At 47.3% G+C, this 13192-nt stretch overlaps 1 protein-coding gene across 1 annotated transcript in view; it reads right to left on the reverse strand.

Moving 5' to 3' along the window:
* Positions 1-4804: 4804 nt before the first annotated feature.
* LOC103821398 (bifunctional heparan sulfate N-deacetylase/N-sulfotransferase 4) overlaps positions 4805-13192 on the reverse strand; it is a 112624-nt gene continuing 104236 nt past the window's right edge. The window contains exons 14-17 of the mRNA XM_030239250.2: positions 11232-11341; positions 8361-8463; positions 7605-8125; positions 4805-5394 (exon numbers count right to left, since the gene is read on the reverse strand). Coding sequence (XP_030095110.2) covers positions 8006-8125; positions 8361-8463; positions 11232-11341 — 333 coding nt within the window. The 3' untranslated portion in view covers positions 4805-5394; positions 7605-8005. The remainder of the gene's footprint in view (positions 5395-7604; positions 8126-8360; positions 8464-11231; positions 11342-13192) is intronic.

Raw genomic sequence — 13192 nt, forward strand, 5'->3', positions numbered from 1 at the left:
GATTCACTCTTTGCACCGCTGCCAATTTTCTCCTACTCTCGCTTGCTAAAATAATACATCGCAGGCACCTCTTAAATTAGACACAAGCTTAACCCTGTGACAGAGTTCATGAAACCTGTGTGCTCTGAGGAGTGACTGGAATGTGCTTCTTAATTTGGGAAACACCTCAGGTGTCAGGTCAGGCAGCTGGATTCTGCATGGCAATTCATAGGATCATGGATGGGTTTGGTTTGGAAGGGACCCCACCGAGCATCTCGTGGGCTTGGTTTTCCTGAGGTGGTTTGCTAGGAACCCCGACTTTCTTTTCCACAGATCCACACTAAAACCTTCAGCTGTCTCCAAAGAAGTGCTTTCTCCTTCAGGGATGTGTTACTCATTTCCTGTTCCCTGCTTTCAATGATTTCTCCTTGGCTTTACAGTCTCCTCTCCATACACACATCTCTGAGTGCAGCCAACTGTATCTCCAAGCTTTCCCCTCAGGTTCCAGGAGACACTTCCCTGCAGTGCCCAGCCCCTGCTTTATGGGAAAGCCCTCTGTAATCCCAGCACAAGGAGCTGCAGAGTTTTCCTCTGCCCCTTTATTACACAGGAGGGTGGGTGTTTGCCCCACAATTCAGCTCTTCCATTGGAAAAACACCAAAGCTGCAAAGGAATAAATTATTGAGGCCATTAATCAACAGGTGGCAAATGGAAAAGGCTGCCAAAGTGAAAGGGAATTATCTGTGGGCAAAACAGAGTCATTTAAAATGGGCACTAAGCTCTGTAATTGAAGGTGCAAAACTTAACACTGGAAGGAACCCAGAAAATGGATGTACTTATGGTTGGGCACTTATGAAGGTAGCTTTATTGCACATTACCAAATTTTATAATGTCTTCATTGTGTCCCTGTTAAGTGTCCAGAATTAATAATCTTTAATGTGTAAAATAAAAGTATGTTTAATGTGCCAGTATTAAATAGGTCCGTGGCCAAGTCAAGTCTGTGAGGGATATTTCTCCTTTAGCACTCAGTATTTTGTCAGAGAATGTTTTATGAAAAAAATCCCACACTGAGTAGGCTGCTGGTAAGTGCTTCCCTTCCCTTCCCTCAGAGCTCAATTCCCCAGGGTGCTCTTTGTCAAGGGGGGCAAAAAAGAGTTTCTCATTTCCAAAGGACCGTGGATGGAAGCAGCCTGGACAGGTCCCTGTGCAGGTGTGTCAGCACCTGCCTGTGGAGGGAAGGGTGAGGAATTGCCCAGCCTGTGCTTTCCCAACAATTTCTGGGAGCTGGAGCTGTCAGACTGTCAGAGCTGTAAAAGCACTGAAGTCTTTGTGTAAATTTTCTAAACGCAGCTGAGCTTTCCAAGAGGACTCTCAGTTCTCTTCCCTAGGGATTTCCCTATAAACAGGGATCCTCATTTACAGTATTTTCCTGATTCCTGCCTCTGTTCTAGGCCCACTCACGGGCTCACCCTGAACGTTCCCCTTGTTCCCTGGTTCGTGCTTGGCTTTGTTCTGTGAGCATGCCAAGCCCTAAGAAAAAGCACTTGGGGTTTAGGAAAATATGGAGCTATTTTGGAAAAAAGGATCTGCAGCACTACAGGAGTGGTGATTTAGGATCCACACTAAAACCTTCAGCTGCCGAGCAGGCTCCTGTGGCAATTAAAATCCTCTGTTCTGCAGATGTTTTGCACACCAGAGCCAAAACACTGTCACAGGATGTCACCAATATAAAACATGTCTGTCAGAATTCTATGTCTTGGCTTGTCCCACGTGGGAGGGGGGAAAAAATGGCTTGTCATGAGCTGGGCCTTAGAAAGGATGTGACAACGTGGTCTGTGTTAAAGCCCTGACACGACACCTTCCCACAGCAATCCAGGCAAGCCTCCAACTGCTTCTTATTCTGCCACTTTTCTAAGGAGGGAAATAAAAGAGGCTTCCTGGCTGTGCGTCTGACCTTTGGAGAAATGAGTTTTAGTGTTGTGCTGAGGTGCTTGTCCCTTCTGATTGTCCTGGCTGCTTTGGATTGCCTCCCTGTTCCTTCCTAAGCTTTCATCCCCAGGTATGGGATCGTATCTTTTAAGAAGATTGAAGGGAATTAAGTCCCCAGGCTCAACTCTCCTTTTCCAAGCAGCTGACAAATTGTAGTGTGTTCTGTGTGGCAGTTACTGGAAATAGCTGAAGTCTGCAGAGGGTGAGCCAGGATCCATAAAAATGTTCTTCCTACTTAGGATGACAATTTAGAATTTAGCTGCAGCTCCCAGCCTAATGATGGCAGATTTACACGCAGTGCCATCCAGCTCTGCTGTGCTTTACAACCAGGGAGCTTCCCTGCATTGGAAAAGAGGGAAAACTCTGGCAATGATGCAGGAAAACCACAGCAGAGAGATCCTCAGCACTCTCCTAGAGCACATTGTCTTAATTAACTGGGGTAACCTAAAAGTAATTGAAGCTTGTATGGTCTAGGAAATGGAAGGTGATGCTTCCCTGGGAGATCTGCAGTTTTCCTCTCTGGAAGCAGGGAGCAGAAGGTAGCCAAGGAAGAAATTCAGCTGGGACTGAAATTTGCAGGTGCATGAATAGAGGCTGATGATGAGAAGTAGCCCTGAGGAGTGCAGGGTGAGTAGGAAAGCACAAAGGGGCTCAGGCTACAGTGCTTCCTTGTAGCAAGGCAGAAACCTCAAAATCTGAGACACAAAACTTTCCCCTAAGATAAAAAGGTACCCAAAAGCTGATTGTGTGCCTTTTTTTTTTGTTTCTATATAGATCAGATTGCTTATGAAATTTTAAACTCTTCACGTTGTAGAACAATTTCTCTTTGCTTACTTGGTGTGATTACACCAAGCTCTGCAGGAAGATGTGCTGCAGCTACAAAGCTACAATGTCTTTAAATAACATTTTCTGTCGGTGGGTTTATTCTCTCCTTCACCAGAATATTTAATTGTCACCGATGCTGATGGGAATTGTGTGCCTTTGGAGGGCGTGCAGATTTAATGTGGAGATGATTCCCCAGCCAAGGCAAACATAGGAAAACACACACACACAAAGTTAAAGAAAAACTGTAAATAAATATCTGCCTCAGAGCCAGCTCTGAAAAAACTCATCTCCTCCAACATCCAGCTGTTCCTTGTAGCTCAGCTCCTCCTCTGAAGGGAAGTTAAATTACCAGCAGGGGATGTGTGTTACAGATAAGTTCTGCAAGGCGGCAGAACGTCCACCAGACTCTGAGAAGTGGCAAGTACAAAGTCAATTGAATGGCATGAAATTATCTCCCAAATTATGAACCACACTTTTCAGCCCCCACAGCATTTTATGGAATTGCAACTCAGACTGAGAAATCCCACTCCACCCATTGCTGACCTTCTCCTGGCTGAAAATAACCTCTGAGAAAACCCCAGGATGACTCCCACTGGCAGCCCATAAACCCCCCTGACCTTCTGTCATGGAGACAGATTTGTGTATTAGTGTGTCACATTCCCATTCCCAAAGAAATAGGAGCACTATAAAACTGGCCCAGATCTGGTTGAAGGGAGTTGCAGCAGGACAAACAGCTTTGCAAACCCAAAGTGGCAGATCTGGGTTCACTGAGATGTTTTAAATGTTTTCCTCTCCACCCAGCAGCTGCAGCTGACTGAAATGCAAATATCAATCTGCTTTCCTGGGAAGTCTTTAATTCCTCATGAGCGGAAATAGGAGTTTAAATTATATGCAGGATTCATTTCTGCAGTTCTATAAATCAGTTGCTGACTGGGACTTGACAAAGAGCTCCTCTCCTCTCCTCTCCTCTCCTCTCCTCTCCTCATCCTCTCCTCTCCTCTCCTCTCCTCTCCTCTCCTCTCCTCTCCTCTCCTCTCCTCTCCTCTCCTCTCCTCTCCTCTCCTCTCCTCTCCTCTCCTCTCCTCTCCTCTCCTCTCCCACTGCACTCAGGAAAAGCTCTTTACACAAACAGATCACCTCACAAGTTAGTTCAGGTTTCCAGGTTCCAGGAGGGAATAGTCTGAGTCATGAATTTTCTGGGGGTAGTAAACTTTTGGAAGAGTTCTGCTGTTGTTTTATTAAGTAAGATTGAGGCAGGGAGCTTGCCTGGGCCAGGAAAGCCTGATGGAAAGCCAGCTGATTTTTAGGACCTACAAGTATAGGGGCCCACAAGTTTGGGGTTTTTGGTTTTTTGTTTTTTTTAACAGACTTAGACTCCTAAAATACTTTGAAAATTTAGCCACCTCTGAAAATTTGTCTACAAGCACCAGGCAGACCTGGAAAAACAAAGACAAAACTTGTGGTGAGATATCTGTAATGTCATTTCTACTTGGCTCAGTGGTAGAAGCTCTCGGGAGGTGGAATTTGCTATTCTGGAAGGTTTGTAGAAAGAATCCTCGACTCTGATATGATTTAACCTCATTCTGACACAGTTCAGTAAAACAAATGAATATTTTATAATAAAAAATAGAAGTATTACGAGATTTTAGGGAGGGGAAAAAAGCTGTCTCATACTTCTGAGTGCACAGTTTGAGGAATTTGCAACAGCTCGAACCAGGGCCTTTTAAGAGTCCTCAAACAGAGCAGAAGGAAATTATTTTTAATTAGGGCAAGAGCTTGTTTGGGGCTGCATGTCCCTCTCCTGTGGGGTGCAGGGAGGCCAGGCTTTGGGAGGGCAGGCCCAGAAATGGGTGTAACAAAGACTGAAGGGTCAGACATGCCTGCATCCACATGCCCTGCTGGGAGGAGGAGGAGGTCAGTGGCCAGGAAATCCCACATTTTTGGGGCCACTGTGCTGAGGGTGGGTGGAAGCCTCAGGGAGATGCTGAGGCAGGAGGGGCTGGGAGGGTGCACTGTTTGAAATACATGGCACAGGCTGTGGAATAGCAGATTCTGGCTCAGGAAATGGGAAGGAGGGTTTAAGGGAAGAAGCAGAGCTCTCTCTGTAATACACCATCAGAAGTGTTTATTCTGTGGCAGTGAGAAGAACCCATAGTCAGCTGTGTGCACATCAATTATTTGAAACAATTCCAGCAAGTACAGTCCTTGACATCCCTCACCATCCCTACCCCCCAAAAGAAAAAATACTTTGAGTGATCAAAAGTTATTTTAATTCCTTCTGCTTCAACACCAAGTATTTGTTCAACTGGATTTGCTGTCGTCACGTAGGAGGGGAAAGAAAAATTTAAAAAAAAAGAGCTTGGGCAAGACAGTGAAGTTTTTCCTCAGCTCTATCAACAGGATGTCCTTTGTTCTGAAATACTACAGAAATCATAGTAAGTCTTAGAAAAGTTATCCAGTCTCTGGAGGGCTGAACACTTCAGAATCTGTGTCGCTTGCAAATCCTTATTTCTTTTTGGCAGCTTTTCTAGGTAGGAGAGCGATGGAGGAATCAAGTCCGTGGGCAGGTCCACACCTTTGCAGTCACACTAAAAGGATGAACTGGAAGCACAAAAAGAGAAATAAAGACAGTGTAAGAAATGTTGTCTGACAGGGAAATTCCTGTCCCATGAACATGGAGTTATGTAAAAGAAACCCCAAACTAAGCCTTATTTCAGTACAATAAAATCAGCCATGTGGTCACTGCTGATTTATGTCCCTGTGCTGTACCTGTTTGACACAGATGTCACACACTCACATTCCAGTTAGAACCACCAATTTTAAGCCTGTTATGGACAGAATTCATTACTGAAGGGAGCTGAATGAGTGGTGGATGGCTCCCTTTTGGGTGGCCCAGCAGAGGGGAAATGAGCACCCCACACCCCGATCGTTCAGGGGATGAAAGATCCCCCATTTCCCTGCCTCAAAGTGGGGAGGGGGGAAGGAAGAGGAGCAAACACTCAGCTCCTGATTCTGTATTCAGGGCACATCCCCACTGCCTTATTATCACATCAGAGAGCCGGGACCCATCAGCACTTTCATTACACAACCTCTTCCTCCCCCAAGAGTTTCTAATTCCGCCATTTTAATTTGTTTGGGGGACTCTCGGCCGCCTGCTCCCCTGTCAGAGGGGAAATTTGCTTTATTAGACAACATCTCAGAGCACTTAATCCTGCAACTTTATTTTAGACCTTGAGAGGTCAATGCATAATTTAGAGGGGTTTGGATTCTGTTCTGATTGCTTCTCGCTCAAAGACAACCTCAGTGATCCGAGCTCAGCTTTCCAAGGGCCAAAGCTCTGCTTTCGTCACAAGCTCTGCTGCCACGGGCCCTGGCTCCCATGCCCGGCCCATGGGGTCACATCCTGGCACCCTCATTGCCAGGGGAATGGGAGCAAACTGCAGCCAGCCCCCCTGCAGCAGTGTGTGAAACTCTGCCTGCATTCCAGCCTGCAGCACGGGAATCCTGGGGCTTGCAGACAGAAAGAAGGACCAGCACGGCCTTTCCCAGCCACAGACCTCTTGCCATCAGTAATTGTTTCATTTTTGCTGCCTTTGCTTTGCAGGTCTAAGAATCCCAACAATGATGTGGTCAGTGACAAAAAAAGAAATAAAAAAGCAAAGGAAATAATTTCTAGGCAGTTCACAAAGGCTCCTCTGTCACACGGTGGTGCAGAGGAATTCTGTGCTGGTGGGTCCTGTTGCAGGTAGAGGGAGTGAAACCTGGAAATAATGTTATTTCATCTCTGTGACACATAAACAAGTCAATTCAAATGTCAGTTCTCAATGGAACACGAGATCTCTTGGAAATGTGAAGCCCATTCAAACCTAAAAAATAACAGTGAGGTATAAAAATATCCAGTAGATTTTCAGGACATGGTCACATTAAAGAGCTGAGAGTTGAGAGACAGACTCTTTCTAAACAAAAAGCTAAGAACAAGAAATCATTTTCTGGATTCTCTAGTGTTTGCCTCATTTCCTTGAAAAGCTCCTGAAACCAGTGTCATGTTTATTCAGCTTTTAATCAAGAGTGAGGCAGTCCTCTTTTAATTAAAGCTGAGCCAATTTTAATGCATTTTAACAGCTATAATTCTATAAAATGCTCCATTTAGAGACTCTTCTCTGCCCAAGCCTTACTTATCCAAAGCTCTCATTACTGCAGTCATCTGTGGTGTTGCCAGTGCTCTAAGACAAGGGAGGGTGAGTTTCTATGTTACATACAAATATATCTGTTCACCACTTCCCAATCTGAGCAATGACCTCCACCCAGGACAGGTAGGGAGTTTCTGCCCTGCCTTGCTGGCCTTGCCCCCACAGCTCTGAGAACCAAGCACAGTTCATGTTGTATTTTTGGTAAACCACGCTGGGCTCAGAAAGCAGATATTTACAGCTAAGTGTGTGTCTGATCTAAAGATACACAAGGCAGATATTCAGGAATGAAGATATGTACGTCATACATGTATATGTGATGTACAAGGGCTGTGTTTGTCCTTTCAACTCCATAAAAGTCTGCAGGAAGAGTTTGTGCTCCAGCAGGCTGTTTCGTGTCCAGAGCATTGAAAAAGGTAATTTAAGTTATTTGTCTGCACCAGCTTGCAGACTGAGGCCCTAAATGACCCACCCAGTGTCTGAGGGTTCAGAGCCACAGCGCTGCTGTGCAGACAGGAGCCGAGCTGACAGTATCGGGCTACCAGCGGTGCGCCGCTGCTCGGCCTGCTGGGAATGTGAAAGGGTTTGCAAACAAAAGCGGGAAAAGCCCAGCGCGGGACCAACCTCCCAGTCCAGCGAGAGACGTTCCCATCCTTTGCCCGTGTCCTGACAGACTGCAGTTTGTCCACGCGGTGTCCGTCCGTCCCACACAGCGTTCCCGGTGCCTCCTGGAGAAGGGAGGAGCGAGGCTCCGCGCGGCCCCGGCCCGGGTGCGGGAGGTGCCGCTGGCGCCGTGCGCTCTCCCGGCAGCCGGCAGAAGGGCTCGGTGCCGCTCCGCCGGCAGCGCGGGCATTCCAACACTTGTCGGGCTTGGGTTTGGGGCTTTTTATTTGTTCTCCTGTGGTTTGTCTGGTTTCGCTGGGAAGAGCGGGGTCCGTGAGGTCCTGTCCTGACGATGCCGAGTGAGCCGGAGGAGCGGGCGGGTCTGAGCGGGCAGGGATGCGCCTGGCCGGGTGCCCCCGGTGCTACCTGACCTTCTGCAGCTCCTGCCGCAGCCAGGAGGGCAGGGGCTGGCCCAGCCTGTGCAGCAGCTTGGACAGCTCCACGTTGTGCTCTCGGTAGTAGCTCGACAAAAACGCTCGGGACTGAGAGGGGGGAGAAACAAACCAAGGTCAGGTTAAAGGAAACCCACCCCGCAGGCAAATGGGTTCTGATCCCACCGAGGGCTCCCCCAGGGGGAACTCAATGCTCTCTCGTTCAAAGCTCGAGTTTCTGATTCCTGAAAACATCAACCCAGTGAAAATGCAAGAGAAAATAACCAGTGTGTTTATTTAAGGTCAGTATTCAAACTGCTCCCATAAATTTCTGAAAAGCCCTTACCTCTTGGTCCATTGGTGGGTATTTCCGACCTTTGCTTTTCCCCAGGCACTTTGTTTTTCCTCCTTCCAATAACTGGCACCAGAAACCTTTCTGAGGGTCAAACCTGTGGAGGATCACATTTCTTAAAAGATCTTGCTACAGAAACATCTCCTGGCTACTGAGACACCAGTGTTAGCCCACAGCTAGTGCTGCACACTTCTCTCTAGATGACCGGAATTTTGAGGACAGAGGGGGCAACCTGTGTAAACTCTGGGGATTCATTTTTTCCCACAAATGTGCCTTGGAAATGCCTAAAGGCAGGAAGTTTTCCCCACTGTGCTCTACCTGCACTGGGTAATTTTTGTTGTCCTTGTCCAGCACACAGGGTGATGTGCAGCTCTCCTGATGGGTGCTGCACATCCTGATGATTTCACCTGCCTGGAGAAGAAGCTGGCTGCTCCCTATCACTGTATCTAAATACCATTTTCCTTCCTAGGATGGCATTGTAGCATAAGCACTGTCTTAGCAGCCTTATCTGAACCAGGCCATTTGATTGTGGTGTCTGAAACAGAGCAGAGATAGAGGGGGTTTGGGTGAGGGCTTGGACACTCGCTGAGGAACGAGCGGCACGTGGCGCTGAGTTTGGAATTTACTGCTCTGGGACTGGCAGCAGCCATAAAGCATCCAAACACTGCACATCCCTGCTGCTCAGCAGATGTTTGAGAGGGATGAAGGATAATTGGCCGGAACACAGAGTTAATTAGTTACACACCACCTTTCTGCCCCTGCTCTGTCCCTGTGACATGGAGGCGCCTGCAATTTGCTGCTGGGCAGAAGTGAGTGAATTTCAGGAGAAGGGTGAACCTTCTCCATGGGTTTTTTCTTGCCCAGCCTATTAACGCAGCCTGACCTTTGTTTCCTAAATTGTCTCTGTAGCTCTATCAATTAAAAACAAATAAATCATTGATTAAATGGTATATTGATGATAGATTCATTTCTGCTTTGGCCTTTCCCATCTGCTCCTTGCAAGGTGGAGTGCTTTAGCTGCCTTGCATTAATTTCCCAAGAGGAGCAGCAACATCGTGTGCTGGGTAAAAGGGAAACTGCAACACTATGCCCCAAACAATCTTTCTGCCTCAGAAGGAGCTCATTGAACATTATGAAAAGGATGTGCAAATTTGGGAAGGGGACAAGAGGGTGAGACAGTTCGGGCTGAATTCAACCCTCTGTGTTCAGAAATCACAGAACTCTCAGGGCTTCTGTAAATGTAATTGGGCACAGTGGAGGTATTTATTTAAAAATAGTGATAGCCCTGAAGCTAAAGCTACAGGGGAGCATTTTAGAGCTGTCAGCAGAAATCCTCGGAGGCCTGGTTATCTTCCCTTCCCTGCAGAGGAAGCCTGGGGGAGAGGCAGGGTTTTGGGAAGGCAGTACCTGATGCCAGAGGCAGGGAATGCCTGTGAGGGCAGAGCCAAGCAATGCCTCCATGAGGATCTTCCTCTCACTCTCTGACAGAATGTAGCAGCCTCCAAGGGAGAACATTTTCCTAAGCACACTCCTCTCATCTTGTGTTTTCCTCCAGCCCTGCCTCAGTGTCCCCTCTGCTCCCCGCCCATGGCTCCCTTCTGTCTGGGTTGGTTTCACCCTCCTGCAAGATTTTCTCACAATTACTCAGGGTGATGGACTTGTTGCTCAGTGCTGCTCACAGGACTGGCTCCTTAGGCTGTTTCCTGTCACCTTTAAGAATGTGTGCTGTGCAGTTGTTAGGCAGTAATGACTGGGAACAATCCTGTGCAATCTTTCCCCCTTTGACAAGCCCTGCCAGAAAGCAGCTACACACGTTAATGCATTTTCCCCTTCCATCCCAAATCCGTGCAGAAGTGAGGGCTTCCACTGCACATTTGCATTCCTGATGCCTCTAAACAGGGAGTGCATAATTTTACGGATCTGTTTACAATCCATTTTTCCTGTCCTAACCAGTATGAGAGGCCAAATTTCTTCCTGCTGTGCAACTCCACTGACTTTAATTTAGTTCCAGCAAGGAAGATGTATGTCTGTGGGTGTGGATTTTAAAAACCCAGCAGAAGGCACTGCAGATGTGCAGTTGTGAGTTGTTCAAGCATCAATAGCTCAGCTCTGTGATCAGACTCCTCCTCCCCTCCACCCTCTTTGGAAACCAGTGACTTAAAAAATTGCATTCTGAAATCCAAAATTCTTCCTCTAGAAAAAGGTTTTGGCAGAGTGACTTCCTTAAGCACTGAAGTCTTACTTTGAACCTATGATATAAATAAACTGAACCCTGCCAGGGGAGGAAACATTAAATGGGAATTGCAAGCAGAGAGGAGCAGCTGCAAAGTCTGTGGTTGTGTTTCCCTCAGGACCAGCCTGCAGGGAAGGTGAAGCAGAGGCTTTGCTGTTTCCCACTCCATGTGCTGGCTCAGGGGCTTGGAAAAGCAGTGCCAGGCTTCCCAGGGCACAGATATCCCAGGGCTGGGGCTGTGAGGGGATGGTGCTCCTCACACAGGGAGGCTCAGGGCAAAAGCTTCTTACAGTTTTCTGCTGGACTACGAGGGGAGAGAGGAATTCAGCCCACTCCCACCCCTGCAGGAGTCTCAGCTGTGTGTGGAAATCCAGACAGGAAAATGGGATTAGGGAAGGAGTGCTTCTCACCCAGCCTCTGCCATCAGGCTCCTTTGGAATGGTAAATCCAAACTTTCCCCACCTGACACTCCAGGATTCAGCTCCTGGAGACTGATGGAAGAGAAGCCCAAGCTTCTCAAAGTTACTGTTATCCTGATGTGTTGTCTCCTTCTAATTAATAATGCAGGGATCCTGGTGGGAGGGATGTGCTCTGGGACCCCACAGGGCAGGTAAGGAAAGGAATACACTCACGTTAGGGCTTCAGAGTAATTGTAGTGAGGAGAGACTCCCAGAAACTTCTGCACTTCATCCATCACAGTAGCAGGGTCACTTCTCAGCTGCTGTCCATCAATTATGAGCAACTGCAGGGGTAAATATGGCACTGATTTGGAAACAGGACTAAGGGTTACCAAAAAATGGCATTATTTCACTTCTGTGACAACCTGGATTTAAATTAGCTTTAAATGACTGTCGTGGGGTGACAGCCTTTATCCCAATATCGTGTGTTGTGTCTGGCCTTTCTTCCCCCCGCCCCCCCCCGGCCGTCTTGCCGCGGCGGGGCGGGGAGGGGGGGGTGAGGGTGACCGGGCACCTGGGCTTTTGCTTTTGGCTGGCTGGCTGCTGCTGCTTAGCTTGCTGGCTGCTGTTGCTTTTGCTTGCTGCTGCTGCTTAGCTTGGCTGGCTTGCTTTCTTTTGCGCTCTTCTTTTTTTTTTCCTTTCCCTCTTTCTTACCCTCCCCTGAAGATACCGTACCGGCTCCGGACCTGACCTGGGACGTCCAGGATCCCCCGGAGTCTGCGAGAAGAAGATCAGCACCCTCCACAACACTGCCTGGTTTCTTTTTCTTTTCTTGTGTTGGGGAGTGTTCCTTTGTTACTTGTTATTAAATAGGTTTTATTTTCCACTTTGCTCCTCCGAGGAATTCCTTCCCGAACCCGGTATTGGGGGAGGGGTGGTTGGAGGTTTGTTTTAGGGGACTCCCTTTCGGAGATTTCCCCTAATTTGTCCTAAACCAGGACAGTTAACTTCTTGGTGCGTTGGCCGGGAAACGGAGGCCAAAGACAGTGGAAAAAAAACCTATAACAATAATATTTTTGGTACTGGTTGTTTCGTGGGCATATTGGTAATTCATAATGTCATTAGGGGTGAAAGCCTGCCAGTATTTCTGGTCCCTAGGGGTGTTTGAAGTTTTATTACCTTTGTGGTCCCTAGGGTTATTTCCTTACCCAAAAATAGCTCTGGTGTTATCCCTAATAAGTTATTTTTGTAGGCGGGGGGCATTAACCAGAATAGTCATTGGGCTGGCCTTATGTGTGATGATTTGTTGGGGGTTTAAAATGCTGGACTTTGTTTCAGGAATGTATAAATTGTTGACCTGGCTGAGTACTCAGTTTGTTTGGGGAGAAGAAGAAGAAGGGGCTTTTCAGCTTTCGTCTTCCTTCTTCTCCCCCGAATTGCTGACATCTCTATTAGAAAATATTGAATTTCCCCTGAGTTTAAAAGAAACCATCTTTCTGGCATTTAATTTACTAAGCCTTTTCTATACTGTCTGGAGTGTATATAAAATGAAAGCTGAGATTTCTAGAGGGGTTAGAGAGACTCCTGATTCGGGAGTAAAACAAAGCAGGAAAAATTTTGACTGGAGTGGGAAATGGGAGGATATGGGCCAGGCTTTAAAGGAATTTTCTGATCCTAAAGATTGAGACTTCCCATCTGATCAAATTCAGAACCCAGTCGAGGTGGCAAAGTATTTGAGGGAGAAGTGCCATGGTAATACTAAGGAGGAAAGGATCACTGCAGTGAGCTGGGCCTTGGCGTTTGTTTACCGTACTCTGTTAGATACTGTGGAGCAGCAGATAGCAGAAAGGGAACAGGGAGATAAGTTGGTTACTATCCCAGTGACCCAGGCTGCAGCTAACATCCCAGGCTCCAGGCTAGCAGCTGAATCAGACAATAGGCCTCAACCCATGGCTGTTGCAGCCAATACAAGAGGTGGGAAGTGTAAAAGCAAGACCAATCGAAAGGTGGAGGATGATGATGATGATGCCGGAGAAGGACCCTCACCAAAATCAGAGGCCACATCAAGGGGCACAGATTCTGGAGCCAATACTGACTCCTTTTCTCTGAAGGACCTCAGAGGCTTAAGAAAGGATTACAGACGACAACCTGACGAATCTATAATTAGTTGGTTAGTCTGCCTTTGGGATGCTGCA

This window comes from Serinus canaria, chromosome 4 (genome assembly GCF_022539315.1).
Source record: "Serinus canaria isolate serCan28SL12 chromosome 4, serCan2020, whole genome shotgun sequence".
NCBI lineage: Eukaryota > Metazoa > Chordata > Aves > Passeriformes > Fringillidae > Serinus > Serinus canaria.